General features: G+C 39.4%; 1 protein-coding gene and 1 long non-coding RNA gene across 3 annotated transcripts in view; one reads left to right on the top strand and one right to left on the bottom strand.

The window, feature by feature from the left end:
* Nucleotides 1-475: 475 nt before the first annotated feature.
* On the bottom strand, nucleotides 476-6552 carry PRMT6 (protein arginine methyltransferase 6). Of its 2 annotated transcripts, XR_008295103.1 has the most exons (2): nucleotides 5279-6552; nucleotides 476-2995 (listed from the first exon to the last, which is right to left on the bottom strand). XR_008295103.1 is itself a non-coding variant. In XM_053214549.1 (1 exon), the coding sequence occupies exon 1, from the start codon at nucleotides 6500-6502 to the stop codon at nucleotides 5375-5377; it is 1128 nt and encodes a 375-aa protein (XP_053070524.1). In that variant the 5' UTR covers nucleotides 6503-6552; the 3' UTR covers nucleotides 4163-5374. The 2 variants fall into 2 exon arrangements, 1 of the variants encoding a protein (XP_053070524.1); XM_053214549.1 differs by lacking the exon at nucleotides 476-2995 and having other exon boundaries at nucleotides 4163-6552.
* A 4985-nt stretch (nucleotides 6553-11537) lies between these two features.
* Nucleotides 11538-20543, top strand: part of LOC113599221 (uncharacterized) — an 84552-nt gene continuing 75546 nt past the window's right edge. Inside the window, exons 1-2 of the long non-coding RNA XR_008295105.1 lie at nucleotides 11538-12701; nucleotides 13580-20458. This is a non-coding gene — a long non-coding RNA (uncharacterized LOC113599221). The remainder of the gene's footprint in view (nucleotides 12702-13579; nucleotides 20459-20543) is intronic.

Below are 20543 nucleotides of genomic sequence, written 5' to 3'. Positions count from 1 at the left end.
GTACCTTTTTTTTTTAAAGAACCCAAGTTTAAATATGATAATTTTACCAAGAGCAAAGCTGTAAGTGGGTTGTTTTATTTTATTTTGTTTTATTTTTTTTAAGGCCTAATGTCATCTCATTCCATACAACCCATTACTAAACTGCACATAGCTTGAGATAATGGAGGTTGGTGGTTTTGTTCACAAATTTGAAAGGTTTGAGTTCTTAAATAGAACAATCCTTGAATCTGTTTAGAAATTAAGCTGAAATGAGAGGTTAAAGACAACTATCAAAATAAGCAATAGTTTGTAATCTATCAAAACACTCTTGCTTATGTTCTGAGCCCATGACTTCAGCAAAACCTTACCCTAAGGATATGGTGATGTGGGCAAAATGTATGCATTGGGATCCTGATCTTCATTTATGAGCTTCTCTCACTAACCTCATGCCTCCTTGACCCCAAGATATCTTTTATGTTGTCCTCTGACTCTGGAGAAACACTTACTGTCCTCAATCACATTATCTAACCATCTTCTGAATACTCAACTCTTCCTTCCACTCTACACAGGTCAGCATTTCTAGTCCCCTTTCCTGTTGAACTTTTCCAGTGACCAAAATAATAAAATACATAGATTCATACTAAAGGATAGTTTTGTGACCTGTAAGCCTCCCCACCTCCTTTCCATTTTCCTTTTAAGACAATTTGCATTAAAAAGAAAAGCTCTATGGGGCATCTGGGTGGCTGGGTCTGTTAAGCATCTCAGGTCAAGAGCTTGGGTGGGTGGGGTTCCTGAGATGAGCCCCACATCCAATGGGGCTCTGTGCGGACAGCTGGAGGCTGGAGCCTGCTCACACTCTATCTCTCTCTCAAAAATAAACACTAAAAAAAAAAAAAGTTAAAAAAAAGATCTACAAACCCAATGGAATTTCAAATTGGTTTAATTTCTGGAAATAGAACAAAGGACAGAATGTTCTACTGTCATGCATGTTTCTATAAATGAATAAACTCAAATGGTATTGGTAAGTAGAGGAACAACGTCAGAACATAATGTGGACGGACATTGGTTAGTCGGTTGACTCCTCTCACCAGGCAACAACCACCTGACATAAGGTATATGGACACAGTTGATGCGAGTCAAAAACCTGTCACACCCTATATTCTTCCTCTTGGCACTGTTTGGCCACATGCTGTATCCTGAAATGTTTATTACACCTTCAATCCATTTTTGTGCATTCTGCTTTCTCAGTAACTCTTCCTTTTTTTCTTCCATCACACTATCTTATTTACTGCAGTATTATTAGGACTAGCATCTTTTTTTTTTTTAACTGCTGCTATCTTTATTGGAATTCTTAGTACTCTTGGTTACAAAGTTACATAAGTTTTAATTGTCCACCCAAACTAATTTTCCCTGAAGTTCGCCATTTTTAGTGCAAAATATTACAGACTGGGAAGGTTTTCACAAGTACCTCTTTCATCTGATTGCAAGAACACTGGTAAAGCACTTTAAAAAAGTGTGGGGAAGATTTACCTCCACCCCACCTTCCTTTTTGTGCAGGGGGCAGCATGAACAAAGGAGGAATTTTTTTCCTTCCTTACAGCTTTCTGTATTTGTTGTAAGTTAAAAAGTTACCCAATCAACTAAAAAATTCATCAGTCTTTATTCCAAGTTATTACAAATAATGAACTTAATCATCAAAGCTCCCAGAGGAGCACAATTCCAATGTTACTGGTCATGTCTTAGTTTTTATTACAATTTTGTGCTTAGGTAGATCCAGATTTTTTGTTTCAAATGTCTCATCCTACATGCATATGCAATGTTTTGAGGAATAGTCTCATTATATCATCTTCCTCTTTACATCACATCTTTCTGTGAGGTCCTCATAATCTATGTGATAAGTAACATAGAGAGGAATTCTGCACTTGAGAGGAATTTTAAGGTTACAGTTGACAAAAGGGCTGGCTTCTCATTCTTGCTTCAGCAGAGGTTAAGATTTAGCTGGATTGAATTCTTCCAGGTTAAATAATGTATGCAAATCACTGGTCTAGGTGATTTTATTCCCCTCTTGTATTCCAGTTGAGGGTACCATTTGCTTATTTATCATAGAACTTGTTAGATAGTTGGTGTTTATGAAATCATTAAATTAGTGAACACCTCATTGGATGCCTCTCTGATCTCAAGCACAAAGTACCTATAACCAGAATGGCAGAATGTATCTACTTTTCTTTGCTACTGCATTGAGAATTTTCTCCTGGAGGCTTCAGAAAGAATGCCACACTTGATTAGCCCTCTTAGGGTAATGAGTACATGGTATGTTTCACAAGTCCCTAGTAATTAGTAATTGTCAACCTTGAGATCCTATGGTGGCTCTTTGGGACCTATGACTTATATCCCAATGGAACCTTCTTAAATTAAGAGGTTGTTTGGGGGTAGGAACTGAAATACTTGTGTTCAACTGTCAAGAATTAGCTATGTAACCATAGGCATCCTTCAGTAACAAAGTCTTTTTCCTACTATGTAAAGTGACCTGCCTTTCCTAACACTTACACCATCCCAAGTCTTTAGCCTGTTATCATTTATGTATTTTTCTTTCTGGTTTATCCTATGAACACATCTATTTGGAAGCAAAAGCTATGTTTTATTGGTTTGTATCCTAAGTGCTTCTCACAATGACTGTTACTTGGTATTCTCAATAAAATGTCCATTGGTCCAGTGAATGTAAATATTTGGAAAGTTTCACAGTGCTAAATAAATGTAAGCTGTCTGAAAAAAGCAGGTAGAACTTCACCGTTTCTTTCTCTTCTTAGGGCTGACAGTTCTTCCTGTGGCCCAAATGACCCTAGGCAATCAGTGCCAGTTCACACAGAGACTGAACAGTGCCTGGGTATTGGAGCAGGTCACATTCTCATCCTTCTGGAAATGTTGTCACTCCAAAGGGCTTGGACTTCCTTTGGATCATCTGGTGTCCAGTCACACATCGCTCATCATACAAAGCCATGCTGATACTGCCAAACACCTGTAAAAAAAATCAAAATGTTGAATATTTATTCTGTGGTACATTTTATAGGTGTCCAAATGCTTCAGGTTTGCATAGCACTTTTCTGTAATTACAACAGCTAGGATTCACTAAGATCTTATTGTGTACCAGGCATATCCTTACATGTATTAACCACATGTATCACATGTGTCACATTTTTATGGAGCATGCATGATTGTTTTACATTTTGCAGGAGAACACTGGAGAGGAACAGAAGTTAAGTATTTTGCCCAAGTTCACAGGGTTAAAGAGTGGTGGAGCCTAGATACCAGCAGGATATGTCTGGTTCAAGTCCTAGCTTTTAATCCTATGCTATGCTGCCTTTCCACTAATTGCTTTAGTAGCTATATTTTTTTTATTACAATTCATTTTTCTTTTGGGAAACAGTTACAAGAATATTACAGCTTACTTTGCCTAAGTATGAAATCATTTCCACTTCTATGGTTACCCTAAGTTTTAATTGGTGTTCTTTGCATGCTTACACTGGTGATGAGAACTCTATAGTATACATAGATTTATAAAAGATATACTGTATTTAAAAAAAATGGAATTCGGAGAGAATGCTTTTGTTTGCCCAAACAGTAACGGGATTGTTATAGGAAGTTAAAAAATATTAGAAATTTATTCAAAACCATACAATAAAATTCTAAATACATGTTCAAGTTAAAAAAAGCTGTTCACCCTAAAAAAAAAAGGACCTAGATTAGATCTCCAGCTTAAATCAGGCCCAGCTTGCTATGACTGTTCCATTTATATAGACTGTTAACTATCAAAATGGTGACAACTATCACTACTGTTGCTTGCTATTCAAGGATCTAATAAAGTCATGATTTTGTATGTTTCCCTTCATAACTGAAGATCTCATGTGTTAACACTAAATTTGAGCAAATTAAATACTTTAGTACCTTAATATGCGATGAATAAAAGAGAAAACTTGGTTACAATGAACAAAAAACTATGTTAGATTATTTCAGAAGACCACTTTTTCACACCTGTTTTCTATTAGCATACAAGCTACCAGTATGAAGAAAAAACATACATCAAGCATAAATTACCCTTAAACTATATTCTGAAGGGGCTGTAACACTCTTAAGAATTGACAATATTAAAAAGGCAAAAAGCATTATAAGTCACAGTACACAAGACTTCTTACTTCATCTATAAAAATAGAATGAATGCCAATGTTTTATTTGCCACAGGGATAAGGAGGGAAACATCCGTGAAATAAATTTGATAACATGACTCACACTTCATTACAAATGATTTTCCTAAATTCACAACTTTCACATTTGGCTGAGCTAAAAAGAAGAAAGAAAAAAAAAAAACCTCTAAAAAAGGAAATTTCACTTGATGTAAGTAGGCCGGATCACATGATCTCTTTAGATGAGAGTTTAAATGAGTGCACTTCTCCAGCTGGGAAAATATTTTCCTTCATTTAGAGAGGCTAAATAATTTACCCCAAATGATGAATAAACCCTTGGGTCAGGTTCAGAAAAACCTTCTATCAGCCTGTTTAGTAAGAATCACACAAAACTTTATTATGTAACAAATATGAAATAAAACATTTCCTTGTTTAAGTCTTAAAAGGTAAGAATTAAAAAATCCATACTAACTTCACCATCTTTCAGATCTTTTCTCCTACATCTACCTTCTAGGTGTCTTGGGTATGCCACACAACTGTATACAGCCAATTTTACTCAGTGGAGAAAAGTGTTCAACTTTTTAGCACCCTATGGAAGTAGTAAGTGTAAGAACAGGGTTATTCAAACTGCTTCCTCTTTCTCCTCCCTCTCATTACCAGCAGCAAAGTTTATTTAAAAAACAATGAGGGAGAAGTACTGAAGCCTAGAGGCACCTAGGAAAGGAGGGAATTCAGAGAATGATAGAATATGGCTCTGGAGAGCTATTTAAGTCATATTGGAAATTTATGTACTCTAACAAAACCCTTTACTGTTCTCCCTGGCTACAGATTTAAATGTGAGGTGTCAGGGATGTGCATGGAGCCTTCATAAACTTATATTTTCTTCTGTGTTTTTGCTTTCTTCCCGTGTAACAAAAGAAATAGAAATGCAAGTGCTTGGTACCACATGCTTTTAAGGCTCAACAAAGCCCATTGATAAACAAGCTGTTTCCAAAGTTGGGGGCCTCGGGATTTGCTTTTTAAATAAATATTGGCAGAAGAATCTCCTCGAAGAGAGTCAAGTCACTCTCCCTCCCCAGAAGCCAAGGGGGAAAAAGGAGACAGAAGGTATTGCCCCCTACTTGCACGTGGAATCTCCCTTTCTCCTCCGAACCCCCCTCCGCCTCTACCACGCGGGTCCTGCAGATTCGGGAGGTAGTTGGGAGAAAAGGCAACGATCAGTCCTCCATGGCAAAGTCTTTGGTCTTCTCCTCCTGGTCGCCTACTTTGTAGCGCAGCAGCACGCGCAGGAGACGGTGGTTATCCCGGGAGGGCAGTAGCGTGATCTCTCCGGAAATGTCCGTATCTTGTTCCACTTGCACAGGTTCGTTCAGGTAGAGGAGTGCCTGCTTCCAGTGCGTGACCGGATGAAAAGGCGAAGTGGACAGCACCAGCGGTTTCTCCGAGTCCCCTCCGGGGAAGGTCACCTGGAACCAGATGGCAAAGCCGTGCATGGGCGCCGAGCCGTAGCAACTGAAGCGGAAGCGTCCGCCCACCCCAGCCTCCAGCTCCTGCTCCAGGCCGGCGCGGGCCAGCTCCAGCTGAGCAAAGCGCTGCGGCCGGGCCAGTACATCCTCCCCAGACAAACCCTGCACCACGATCTCCGAGTGGCCCATAAGGCAGCGCGTGGCGAAGCTCTCCAGGCAGCTCATGTCCACACCATAGAGCTGCTTCACCTGGCTCCAGAAGCCTAGGCGCAACTCCAGCATCTGGTCGCTGATGGGCGCCACGAAGAGCTCGGCGGAAGCCGGCAGGAGAAGACCGCCCTCCTTCAGCCACTTGGTCCGCGCGTAGAGCACAGAGCTCAGCATGGACTCGTGCAAGAGTCCGTAGCCCATCCACTCGCTCACGATGGCATCCACCTGCTCCGGCAACTCCACCGTCTCCACTGGCCCCGGCAAGACGTGCACCCGGTCCTCCAGGCCGTTGAGCCGCACCACCTCCCGGGCCTGTTGCCAGATGGCGCTGGCCTCCACCGCGTACACGCGCCGGGCCCCGGCCTGCACACAGAAGATGCTAAGAATGCCGGTGCCCGCGCCCACGTCCAGCACAGTCTTGCCCCGCAGTGCTGACCAGTTCCGCAGGATGCCCAGGCGATAGGCATCCGTGCGGACGCGGTCCGCAATCATCTCCTCGTGGACGGATATGTCCGAGTAGCACTCGTAGTACAGCTGGTCCCGCTCCCGCCTAGCCCTCCGGGGTCGCGGCAGGGCCGCCTCCTGCTCTCCGCCATCTTCCTCCTCAGCTCCCTCCCCTCCTTCGCCGCCGCCCCCCGACTCAAGCTTTCTTTTCTTGGGCTGCGACATCTTGGCGGCTCCGACCGACTCCCAGCGGGCGTTGCGCCGCTCCTCGCGGCCTCCAGGAAGCGGGGGCTTCTGGGACTTGTAGTGCGCGCCCGCGCCTCCCACTTCCTGGGGGTTCGCAGCACAGGTGCCAGCTAGAAGCCTCAGAGCTCTACTCAACTCTTTTAATTGCTCCTTGGAGGTACAGGAATCCCTTTCCCACCCACCATACCCAGATTTTATGAACCTGTACCTACGCCTCTTTTCCTTAGCTCAATTCCCTTTTGCTTTCACTCCCTTCCTGAAGCCCACACGCGCACAAGACTAAACATCCATGTTTGTCTTGTCTGCTCAACTTTGTCTTGTCTGCTCAAGTGTCTGATTTTATTCCACCGAATCATCCGGGCGACGCCCTTCAGACACTGCCACCTCACCTGGACCATTACTACTCTTAAAGTTCTCCAGGTGGATATTTAAAAATTGCACTCACGTTTTCTTTTCTGTTTTCAATGGCGTTAGGGTGCAAAGAAGGTGTAAATACAACAAAGAAAACCTCTCACGGTGTAAAACTTTGGTTCTGATTCCGGTGAGAGCACAACTTAACTAAAAAGATTAAGACGGATTGTATGACCGCTCTTGCCTTCAATTACCCACCCACACCAGCAACAAGGAATCTTCATTGCAGTCTGAGAATTATGTTGCTGGTCTCTATTTGAGGAGAATATTTATTTAACTCAGTCTCGCTCTGGTAATTCAGTGGCTCATTGAAAATTTAAATCTTGGAAGGGTTCAGACTGAAGAACAGTTGAAAAGCAAGGGTGATTTGATACAGTGAAACCCATTGCCATTTGTATTCTGGTAACCAATTAAAACTTTTTCCCTCAGAAATAACTGAGTCCTTCCTCCCTTATGCTCACTTTAACACTGCAACTCAGTTTTTTTCTGTGTGATATTTTGTCTGGACAAGATTGATACTCTCCCTCTTCTGTTTTTCTTTCAGTCACCTATCAGCTATTAATTTCTTCCCTCTGTGTTGTTCATAGTAGCAATAAAATAGCTTTAAAATGTGATTTCTGTATGAGTGTCTGTATTTTTAACACTGGTAGAATAAAATTTTCTCCCAGCTTCAAAAAAATCACATTGAGGAAAATTGACTTTTATTTTCTTGTAGTCTCAAGCCATGTCTATCTAAACAATGGGCCTATATGCCTCATCTGGGGAAAAAGTTCCTTTACCTTTACTTCCTTCTACTAATCTCTTATTTAACGGAATAGGTTTGTTGACCATACAAACCTCGGCTCTACTTCTAACTCAGGGCTCTCACTTCTTGCTGCTCAGTAGAATCATCTGTGTAGCATTTAAGAATTACCTATCCCTGTGTCCCACCTCAAAGTTACCAAAACAGAACCATTTCAGTGGAGCCTGGGCATATAGTTTTAAAAGCTTCCCAGGGAATTTGAATGTGCAGCCACTGTTTCTAAGATGATCTTAGTTAAATCTTGCTTCATTATTTTCATTGGGTAAAATTATCTTTTTTTCAATGGCCTGGGCTCAACCACTTAAGACCACAAGTCCTCAAAGCAGCTCTTCTATATTTCTGCCCAGTTTGATAGCTTGTTTGTTGTTTTAAATAGAGGCACAGAGCAAGCCAGGGGATTAGAGTTTTAAATGTGACCACTTTAATGTATGACTTCTAGGTTGTTACTTAGTGCATACCTCTCCTTTCCTTCCTCCAAATCCTTCCCTTCCCCTTTTAAATGCACTGACTCCTCCAACCAATTTTCAATGCACATACTTATAGTCTCTTTTAAGAAAATTCTGAATATAACTTTCATTGGTTCTCCCTCCAAAATATATCTTGAGCCCATCTTTTTTTCCTTCTCCCTTGCCAGCACCCTAGTCTAATCTTCCATCTTTGCTTTGCTGGAAATCAGTCTCCTAAAAGATGGCTCAGCTTCTAAACATACCAGTATCCAATCCATTGTCCACGTAGCTATAAGAATGAGCTTTACAAAACCCAAATTAGACCATGTCACTCTCCAGTAACTTCCCATTCTAGGTCCTGAAACAATCCAGTAACTTCAGATAACTTCCAATCTCATCTCATGATACCCTTCCGAACTCACTGGGCTCCAGATGTTCTCTTTCCTGGCTCAGGTCTTCACTTCTGCTCTTCTAGGCTTGGAACGTTGTTTTTCATGTTAGTACTTAACCTCAGTGGCTTCTTCTCCTCCATTAGGTCTCAGCTTACATATTGCCTTCTGATAAAGGCCCTCTTTGGCTACCTTAAATGTTATTTTCTAATACTGATTATTGCTTTATTTTCCATTGTTTACTGCTTTTATTATTTGTATGTATTAGTTTATTTCTGTATTTGTTTTTTTGTAAAACATAAACTCCAAGAGGCTTGGACTTTTGTTTCCCCCCTATTGTAGTTCCTAGCACAGGTCCTGGCATATAGAGTGCTCAGGAAATAGTCTTCAATGAAGAGTATTGTGGAAATAGATAGGAAATAGTTAAATAGTTAATTATTCATAAGGGAAGCAGAAGAGTTTTGCTTTTTTTGTAGTTCGTAGTATGACAATTTGACTCTGATAAATGCTGAGATAAATCCAGATATAGATTGAATCTAGGATGCTCCCAAGTGTGAGAGTTGCTTTATTTTCAAACACTCTTAACCCTTCTAGACAGAATAATGTTAAGCTCTACATTTTATGCCCAGACTAGAGAAGAAATGGCCTGTGGCTCTCTCCCCTCCTGCACATTGGCTTGATATAGAGAGGGATTTCTTTACTCATCTTTTCTACCACACTGAGTTGTTTTAAGTAGGAAAGGGGCATAGATCATCGTTCTTCTCTAAGTCGTGTAGCTCTAGCAAACCACCTGGATGGGAGGAGAGTTGGAGCTCAGCTGATAGAGCATTCTTTGTGTTTTTATTTCAGTGGTCTACTCACCACATCCATTTGATGCTCAATCCCAATGTCTTTCAAATGAATGGATCTTCAAATTGATTTAATACATCTTTACCAGCATTAAAAAAAAAAAAAAAAAAAGAAGAAGAAATAGAAAATCTCAAGTACATGAAATGAGTAAAGGTGAGTTTTATTTCAATACTCACTGGTTTCACTTAAGTATACTATATATGTATTTCTTGCTCCAGATTATGGTTTGAAAGTTTGAAATCCACAGCTTGTTCTCCAAAGGTGCTGTTAATTTTACATTTCTGTACCTTTCCTTTGGGTTTGTCCACTCACTCATCTATTTAGATAATGTTCAAATGTTATCATTTATTTGTAGCTTTTTTCAACCAGTCTGTGACTGATAATACTTACATATAATTATTTTTTCACTTATCCCATTGGACCACAGCTACTTACATATCTGGCTTTTCCATGTTAGATGGTGTATATTTGAACACCAAGAGTTTATATTTTTCACTTTGATATTGAGAATCTAGTGTATTGTGCTGGAATCTGAACCATTTTGACATTCTCAATTGTTGTTCCTGAGTGCACATGGCATCATAGATGTGTTTTGTATGACTAGGAGAAAAATGATTGATTTTCTGTATCACACGCATTGATGTATTTATCCATTATTCAATAAACATTTGGACTTCTCCTCTGCATTAAATATTCTAGAAACAGGGGCTCCTGGGTGGCTCAGTTGATTAAGCATCTGACTCTTGATACTGGCTTGGGTCATGATCTTGAGGTTGTGAGATCAAGATTGAGCCCCACATCAGGCTTGGTGCTGATAGCATGGAGCCTGCTTGGGATTTTCTCTCCCCCTCTCTCTCTGCCCTCCCCATGTCCCTCTCTCGCTCTCTCCCTCTCTCTCAAAATAAATAAACATTAAAAAAAGATTCTAGAAACAAAGAACATATCAAGAAACAAAAGACAAAAATCTCTACCTCCACAGAGCTTATATTTCTGTATTAATATTATTTTATTTACCATTCTTACATTGCCTTACTTAAGCAAATTATTATACCACTTTTAATTCTCACATTTTTTCCTATATTAATTTATTTGTGGAATTTGCTGGTGTGATTGCCTCTCACAAATATTTAAAAATTTTTGCTCTTTAATTTCAAGGTCTGTTTAAAAATGTATTTTAAAGCCTGGAATTAGAATTGAAGGCAGTTCCTTCAGGATTTCAAGATTTCATTGTAGTTCTCAAAGTGTGTGTTGGGAAAGGGTAAAGGAGCAATGACATGAAAAATGTTATAAATATCTCTTTGATATGAATATTCATTAAATGATGTAGTTCTTACCATTCCATAGTTGCTTGGAAGCTGTCAGCATTGAAAAAGTCACTTCTATCTAAACAAACAAACAAAAAAACCCAAAAACCCCAAAACAAACCTTTGTAGAAAATGAAGGTAAAAGATGGGGCACCTGGGTGGCTCAGTTGGTTAAGCGTCCGATTTCAGCTCAGGTCATGATCTCATGGCTTGTGAGTTTGAGCCCCGCATGGGGCTCTGTGCTGACAGCTCAGAGCCTGGAGCCTCTTCAGATTCTGTGTCTTTCTTTCTCTCTGCCCCTCCCGCATTCACACTCTGTCTCTCTCTGTCTCTCAAAAATAAAGATTAAAAGTAAGTAAATAAACATTAAAACAAAAAAAGAAAATGAAGGTAAAAGATGATGATTTTTCTATTGAAACAAATTGGAACATCAAACATAAAAAGCATAGGTATATGTAATTCTCTTGATGTACATAGTGTCTTTCCATGGTGTATTGGCCCAGCTATTAAACCAAATACTAAAACAGATGAATAGTAAATTCATAGCTCCCTGATGATGTTATTATTTAAAAACAATTTTTTTTAATGTTTATTTATTTTTGAGACAGAGAGAAACAGCGCATGAATGGGGGAGGAACAGAGAGAGAGGGAGACACAGAATCTGAAGCAGGGTCCAGGCTCTGAGCTGTCAGCACAGATCCCTATGTGGGGCCCAAACCCATAAACCGTGAGATCATGACCTGGGGCGAAGTCGGATGCCCAACAAACTGAGCCACCCAGGCACCCCTCCCTGATGATATTATTAATAGTTGTAATTCTTTTAAAAAATGTTTGTGTTAAATTATTTAGGTAGTCACAACAAAGATATTATGAATGTAATCCATAATTATCAATTTGGTTTAAAATTTGGTTTATTGAGCCCTCTTAAAATATTGAATGCATCATTTTAACAATTTCAAGTACAAATATTGGCTATGACATTTTAACTATTTCTACTACAAATCATGCCACTATAATGGAAATAGTACAAAAACCCCCAGGAATGTTCGTTATAATATGGGGAAAAGTAATATATCAGTGCATCTATGGAAATTTGCTCATCTGCCACAGGAGTAATAAGAATCAGGTAGCTTGAAGAAAATTAGATATTAAACTTAACGAATATTATTTAATAAGCTCTTCCTCTCTATCTTTTTTCTTTTATGAAAACCAGTATAAAGAAAGTCAACCATTTTCTTCAACCAGATGCTTATGATCTCATAGTATTTTGCTATTGAGGACATTTAAAATGCATAGAAGTAAATGTAGTCACAGTAGACCTGTGATTCTCAAAGTATGGTTTCTAGATCAACAGGTTTTTTTTTTTTTTAAGCTTATTTATTTATTTCGAGAGAGACAGTGAGCATGAGCAAGGGAGGGGCAGAGAGAGAGGGAGAGAGAGAGAATCCCAAGCAGGCACCACACTGTCAGCGTGGAGCTGGATGCAGGGTTTGATCTCACGAACCATAAGATCATGACCTAAGCCAAAATCAGGAGTCAGATGCTTAACCGACTAAGCCATCCAGGCTCTCCTCGAGATCAACAGTAATAGTATCACCTGGAAAATCACACAGGGGTGGACCCCGCTCTATATCTAATGAATTAGAATCTCTGGGGTTAGGGTTCTGCAATCTTTCTTCTAATATCCCTTTAGGTAGTTCTGGTACATCAAAATTTGAGAACAACCACACCAATTTGAAGAGTGCCAGGACCAGTGTGAGGCCAGGTGGAGTTTATGGAATGGAAGGTCTATTTTTTCCCCCTATTGCTATGAAACAAATTATTACAAATTTAGCAACTTAAAACAAACTTTTTTTTTTTTTCTTTTATTTCCTAGTGTCCATGAGTCATGAGTTCAGGCACTGCAAGGCTGTACTCAAGATGTCAGCCCAGCCACATTCCTTTTTGGAGCTTGGGATTCTCTATCAAGTTCACATGGTTGGCAGAATGCAGTTTCTTGCAGTTGTAGGAATGAAGGTTCCTTCCTCTTCCTGATTATCTGATAGGGGCTACTTTCAGCTTTTAGAGGCTTCTGGCAATTCCATGCCATGCCCAGTCTTTCTCACAACATGACAGCTTACTTCTTCAAGGGCAGCAGAAGAAGCTTTCTGACCTTGGGGAGGGCTCTAGCAAAAATCATTCTCTTGTTCCCACCCACCCCCATCTCCCTTTTAACTAAAAATCAACTGGGAACTTCAATTCCATCTGAAAATAATATTTTTCAGCTGCAGAAAATGGTTCTGGGTAAAGAGACAAAGGGTGTGTTCCTACTGAAGCTTCATAAAGATTGTGAAATATCTGTAAATAAGTGTGTCTCAGAGAACTATGGGTGTAGCTCACAGCATGTGGAGATGACTGTATCAAATAGATCAGAAACAAAGTTTTGAACAAGCTGTGACCATATCTGAGCAGAAAATTTTAATGCCACTAGCTGCACACATTGCCTACTACTGTTGAGTTTCTGAATCCTGCTAGGTGAGGAAGCACACTCCAAATAGTGACCACTTTTCTAGTCTGGGTCCAAGAAGTGAATACTTTCAGAATAAAGCCAGGTGGAGCTGGGCCTAAGTAAACCCAGGAGAGCCGACTAGATTGCAACTCCCATGTGGTGGAAGCAAGGAACAAATTCTTTTGTTACAGTGAGCCACTGAGATATTGGGGTTGTTGCTGCAGCAAAAACAAAGCTGACTTATACAATATATGTACAGAATGAGATTGTTAGAGAACCACCACCCAGGTCAGGACATTTAAAACACCACCAGTGACAGAAGTGTCCCTGTGTCCCTCCAATTCTGTACTTTTCCTCTTCTCCACAGGCATATATCCTGATAATACCATAAAAAGATTCAGTGAACTTCCTGTACATCTGATCACACAGTATGTGTTCCCTTGTGCCTAATTTCTTTTGCTCACCATTATGGTTGTGAGATTCATCCCTGTGACTATGTGTAGAAGTATTCTCTTCACTTTCATTGCTTTGTTTTATAGTATTCCATTGTATGAATATACCATAATTTATTTAACTGTTTTTGCTATTGTACAGATCCTCTGAGGTGGAAATAATCATTCCTACAAGGAATTTTGTAGTGTTATTTTTTCTTGTACAGTTCTTTTGACCCTTAAAGTTTTCTACTTTATATAAATAACTTATTTTTATTATCCTATTATATATTAAGTCCCTAATAATAGTTAAAACTTATTGTGTTTAGCATTGTGTAAATGTTTTATATGCATTATTAATTAATTAATTCATTCGACAAATATTTTTTTAATTTTATTTTTTTAATTTGCATGCAAATTAGTTAGCATATAGTGCAACAATGATTTCAGAAGTAGATTCCTTAATGCCCCTTACCCATTTAGCCCATCTACCCTCCCACAACCCTTCTAGTAACCCCCTCTGTTTGTTCTCCACATTTGAGTCTCTTATGTTTTGTCCCCCTCCCTATTTTTATATTATTTTTGCTTCCCTTCCCTTATGTTAATCTGTTCTGTGTCTTAAAGCCCTCATACGAATGAAATCATATGGTATTTGTCTTTCTCTGACTAATTTCACTTACCATAATATGCTCTAGTTCCATCCATGTAATTGCAAATGGCAAGATTTCATTCTTTTTGATTTCTGAATAATACTCTATTGTATATGTATACCACATCTTCTTTATCCATTCATCCATCCATGGACATTGGGGCTCTTGCCATACTTTGGCTATTGTTGATAGTGCTGCTATAAACATTGGGGTACACGTGCCCCTTTGAAACAGCACACCTCCATCATTTGGATAAATACCTAGTAGTGCAATTGCTGGGTGGTAGGATAGTTCTATTTTTAATTTTTTGAGGAACCTCCATACTGTTTTCCAGAGTGGCTGCACCAGCTTGCATTCCCACCAGCAATGCAAAAGAGATCCTCTTTCTCTGCATCCTGGCCAACATTTGTTGTTGCCTGAGTTGTTAATGTTAGTCATTCTGACAGGTGTAAGGTGGTATCTCATTGTGGTTTAGATTTGTATTTCCCTGATGATGAGTGATGTTGAGCATTTTTTCATGTGTCAGTTGGCTATCTGGATGTCTTCTTTGGAGAAGTGTCTATTCATGTCTTTTGCCCATTTCTTCACTGGATTCTTTGTTTTTTGGGTGTTGAGTTTGATCAGTTCTTTATAGATTTTGGATACTAACCCTTTATCTGGTATGTCTTCTCCCATTCTGTCGGTTGCCTTTTAGTTTTGCTGATTGTTCCCTTTGCTGTGCAGAAGCTTTTTATTTTGATGAGGTCCCAGTAGTTCATTTTTGCTTTTGTTTCCCTTGCCTCTGGAAATGTGTTGAGTAAGAAGTTGCTGCGGCCAAGATCAAAGAGGTTTTTGCCTGCTTTCTCCTTGAGGATTTTGATGGCTTCCTTTCTTACATTGAGGTCTTTCATCCATTTTGAGTTTATTTTTGTGTATGGTGTAAGAAAGTGGTCCAGGTTCATTCTTCTGCATGTCGCTGTCCAGTTTTCCCAGCACCACTTGCTGAAGAGACTGTCTTTATTCCATTGGATATTCTTTCCTGCTTTGTCAAAGATTAGGTGGCCATACGTTTGTGGGTCCATTTCTTGGTTCTCTATTCTGTTCCATTGATCTGAGTGTCTGTTCTTGTGCCAGTACCATACTGTCTTGATGATTACAGCTTTGTAGTATAGCTTGAAGTCTGGGATTGTGATGCCTCCTGCTTTGGTTTCCTTTTTCAAGATTGCTTTGGCTATTCGGGGTCTTTTCTGGTTCCATACATATTTTAGGATTATTTGTTCTAGCTTTGTGAGGAATGCTGGTGTTATTTTGATAGGGATTGCATTGAATATGTAGATTGCTTTGGGTAGTATTGAAATTTTCATAATATTTGTTCTTCTTATCCAGGAACATGGAATCTTTTTCCATTTTTTTGTGTCTTCTTCAATTTCTTTCATAGGCTTTCTATAGTTGTCAGTGTATAGATTTTTCACCTCTTTGCTTAGATTTATTCCTAGGTATTTTATGGTTTTTGATGCAATGGTAAATGGGATCGATTCCTTGATTTCTCTTTCTGTTGCTTCATTGTTGGTGTATAGGAATGCAACTGATTTCTGTGCATTGATTTTGTATCCTGCAACTTTGCTGAATTCATGAATCAGTTCTAGCAGTTTTTTGGTGCAATCTTTTGGGTTTTCCATATAGAGTATCATGTCATCTATGAAGAGTGAAAGTTTGACCTCCTCCTGGCCGATTTGGATGCCTTTTATTTCTTTGTGTTGTCTGATTGCAGAGGCTAAGACTTCCAATATTATGTTGAATAACAGTGGCGAGAGTGGATATCCCTGTCTTGTTCCTGATATTGGGGGGAAAGCTCTCAGTTTTTCCCCGTTGAGTATGATATTAGCATTGGGTCTTTCATATATGGCTTTTATGATCTTGAGGTATCATCCTTCTATCCCTACTTTGTTGAGGGTTTTTATCAAGAAAGGATGCTGTATTTTGTCAAATGCTTTCTCCGCATCTATTGAGAGGATCATATGGTTCTTGTCCTTTCTTTTATTGATGTGATGCGTCACATTGATTGTTTTTCGGATATTGAACCAGCCTTGCTTGCCAGGTATAAATCCCAGTTGGTCATTGAGATAATTTTTTTAATGTATGTTGGATCTATTTGGATAATATCTTGTTGAGGATTTTTGCATCCGTGTTCATCAGGGAAATTGGTCTATAGTTCTCCTTTTTTAGTGGGGTCTGTGTCTGGTTTTGGAGTCAAGGAAATGCTGGCTTCATAGAAAGAGTTTGGAAGTTTTCCTTCCATTTCTATTTTTTGGAACAGCTTCAAGAGAATAGGTGTTAACTTTTCCTTAAATGTTTGGTAGAATTCCCCTGGAAAGCCATCTGGCCCTGGACTCTTGTTTTTGGGGATATTTTTTATTATGAATTCGATTTCTTTACTGGTTATGGGTCTGTTCAAATTTTCTATTTCTTCCTGTTTCAGTTTTGGTAGTGTATGTTTCTAGGAATTTATCCATTTCTTCCAGATTTCCCATTTTGTTGGCATATAATTGCTCATAATATTCTCCTATTATTTCTTTTTATTTATGCTGTTTTGGTTGTGATCTCTCTTCTTTCATTCTTTTTTTTTTTTCAATATATGAAATTTATTGTCAAATTGGTTTCCATACAACACCCAGTGCTTATCCCAAAAGGTGCCCTCCTCAATGCCCATCACCCACTCTCCCCTCCCTCCCACCCTCTTCTTTCATTCTTGATTTTATTTATTTGGGTCCTTTTCTTTTTCTTTTTGATCAAATTAGCTAGTGGCTTATCAATTTTGTTAATTCTTTCAAAGAAACACCTTCTGGTTTCATTGATCTGTTCTGTTTTTTTTTGTTGTTGTTTGTTTTGATAGCATTAATTTCTGCTCTAATCTTTATTATTTCCAGTCTTCTGCTGGTTTGGGGTTTTATTTGCTGTTCTTTAAGGTGTAAGGTTAGGTTGTGTATCTGAGATCTTTCTTCCTTCTTTAGGAAGGCCTGGATTGCTGTATATTTTCCTTTTATGACCGCCTTTCTTGTGTCCCAGAGGTTTTGGGTTATGGTGCTTTCATTTTCATTGGCTTCCAATACTTTTTAATTTCCTCTTCAACTTTTTGGTTAGCCCATTCATTCTTTAGTAGGATGTTCTTTAGTCTCCAAGTATTCGTTACCTTTCCAAATTTTTTCTTGTGGTTGATTTCGAGTTTCATAGCGTTGTGGTATGAAAATATGCACAGTATGATCTCAATCTTTTTGTGCTTGCTGAGAGCTGATTTGTGTCCCAGTATGTGGTCTATTCTGGAGGATGTCCATGTACACTGGAGAAGAATGTATATTCTGCTGCTTTAGGATGAAATGTTCTGAATATATCTGTTAGGTCCATCTGGTCCAGTGTGTCATTCAAAGCCATGGTTTCCTTGTTGATATTTTGATTAGATGATATGTCCATTGTTGTAAGTGGGGTGTTGAAGTCTCCTACTATTATGGTATTACTATGGATGAGTTTCTTTATGTTTGTGATTAATTGATTTATATATTTGGGTGCTTTCACATTTGGCACATAAATGTTTACAATTGTTATGCCTTCTTGGTGGATAGACCCCTTGATTATGATATAATGCCCTTCTGCATCTCTTGATACAGTCTTTATTTTAAAGACTAGATTGTTATAAGTATGGCTACTCCGACTTTCTTTTGTTGACCATTAGCATGATGGATGCTTCTCCATCCCCTTTTTTTCAATCTGAAGGTGTCTTTAGGTTTAAAGTGGGTCTCTTGTAAACAGCATCTAGATGGATCTTCTTTTCCTATCCATCTGTTACTCTGTGTCTTTTGATTGGGGCACTGAGTCCACTGACATTTGGAGTGAGTACTGAAAGATATGAATTTATTGCCATTATGTTGCTTGTAGAGTTGGAGTTTCTGGTGGTATTCTCTGGTACTTTCTAGTCTTTATTGCTTTAGGTGTTTATTTATTTGTTGTTGTTGGTGGTGTTGTTGTTTTCATTTTTTCTCCCCTCAGAGAGTCCCCCTTAAAATTTCTTGCAGGGCTGGTTTGGTGGTCACCAACTCCTTTAATTTTTGTTTGTCTGGAAAAATTTTAATCTCTCCTTTTATTTTGAATGACAGCCTTGCTGGATAAAGAATTCTTGGCTATATATTTTTCTGATTCAGCATATGGAATATATCCTGCCATTCCTTTCCGGCCTGCCAAGTTTCTGTGGATGGGTCAGCTGCAAACCTGATCTGTCTTCCCTTGTAGGTTAAGGACTTTTTTCCCTTGCTGCTTTCATGATTCTTTCCTTGCTTGAGTGTTTTGTGAATTTGACTATGCTATGCCTTGTTGATGGTTGGTTTTTGTTAAATCTAATGGAGTCCTCTCTGCTTCCTGGATTTTGATGTCTGTATCTTTCCCCAGGTTAGGAAAGTTTTCTGCTATGATTTTCTCACATAAGCCTTCTACCCCTTTTTCTCTCTCTTCCTCTTCTGGTACCCCTATTATTCTGATGTTGTTCCTTTTTAATGATTCATTGATTTCTCTAACTTTTAAATACTGCTCTTTTGCCTTAATCTCCCTCTTTTTTTCGGCTTCATTAGTCTCTGTAAGTTTGTCCTATATATCACTGATTCTCTGTTCTGCCTCATCCATCCTTGCCGCCTTGTCCTCCATTCAAGATTGCAGCTCAGTTATGGCATTTTTTATTTCATCCTGACTAGCTTTTACTTCTTTTATCTCCACAGAAAGGGTTTCTAATCTATTTTCAACTCCAGCTAGTATATCGTGATTCTAAATTCTGGTTCAGACATCTTACTTGTATCTGTGTTGGTTAAGTTCCTGGCTGTCATTTCTTCCTACTCTTTCTTTTGAGATGAATTCCTTCATTTTTCATTTTGAAGGGAGAAAGGAATTAATGAGGCAAAAAAATTAAAATTAAAAAAAATTAAAATTAAAAAATAAAAAACAAACACACACACACAAAATTGAATAAATGATGCTAGATCTAGGTATATTTTGGTCTGGGTGTTGGAAGGAGCTTGATAGATTAGAGAAAAAAGGGGAAAGGAAAAAGGAAAAGAAAAAGGAAGTCATTTGACAATTTGAAAAAATGAATACAGTGAAGTAGACTGAAATGAAATGATGGAAGTAAAATAGAATTTGAAAAAAGTTACACAAAAGTAAAAAATATAGTAGAAAAACATTAAAGAAAATAATTTTTAATAAAAATTGAAAATAAAAATGAATTTTTTCTCTTTCTGTATTCAAGAAAAGAAACAAAAAGAAAAAAAAGAAAGAAAATTGAATAGATGGACCAGTGAACAGACTGAAATACGACTGAAATTACTTGGTTTTCCCCTAGAAGTCAAACTATGAAGCGCTTTATAATCCATAAACTAAGAAGGTGGAGAGACTTGTGTTTGTCAAGAGTGAGGTTGGCCCAGTTGGGCGGGGCTTAGTGTAATGGCTCTGTTCTCCACCAGATGGCGCTGCTTAGCTTACTGGGGTGAATTGTTGCGCTTGTAGGTGCATATGCGCATGCGCGGGAGGGGTGAAAATGGCGTCACCCAGCTACCCAGTCTCCAGTATAGGAACTCTGTTCTCCCCGATCAGCAATGGCACACCCATCCTTTGTTTTTGGCTTCCATCCACTGCTTGCTTTTACACAGTCCGTGACCAAGCCCCATGCGGCACCTTCCTCCTGAGTTTTGTCTCAGATGCAGCTGTTTTTCCCAACCTCTTACTTCTGAGGGACTGCGGCTATGACACGTTCTGCCCCTCTGCAGGAGGGTGTTACCAACCAATGGCCGGGTGCCTGATGCAGCCAGGAAAGTTCATGTTATTGGTGCTGCAGCCGATGCCCAGAGACTGCATCCAGGTGCCAGCCCGCCCCAGAAAAAGTGCGGGAGACAGTGTAGCAGCAGTGTTTCAGGGACTATGGAAAAATCACAACACATATCTGGCACCAGGCTTTACCCTTAAGGACCTTGTTCCAGCACCAGCAAATGTGGTTGTTCTCCTGGGTCCACGGGGGCCCTGCCTTTGGGGGACCCGCACAGCCTTTACCAGGTGTCCTCCCAGCAGGGGAACCACCTCTCCCTGTGTGGCCTGAAGAACCCCGGACTCCACTCTGCTCCTGAGGATTCGCCCTTCCCACCAGAGCACCGTCAGGTATTGTGCTACGGAGTTTCAGACTCTGTGCTCCCCTTGTTTATAGTCTTAATGGAATTTAAACCCTCTCCTTTCTCCTTTCTCC

This window comes from Acinonyx jubatus, chromosome C1 (genome assembly GCF_027475565.1).
Source record: "Acinonyx jubatus isolate Ajub_Pintada_27869175 chromosome C1, VMU_Ajub_asm_v1.0, whole genome shotgun sequence".
NCBI classification, from domain to species: Eukaryota; Metazoa; Chordata; class Mammalia; order Carnivora; family Felidae; genus Acinonyx; species Acinonyx jubatus.
The sequence above is the reverse complement of the archived record's forward strand: the minus strand, read 5'-3'. Positions and strand labels throughout refer to the sequence as shown.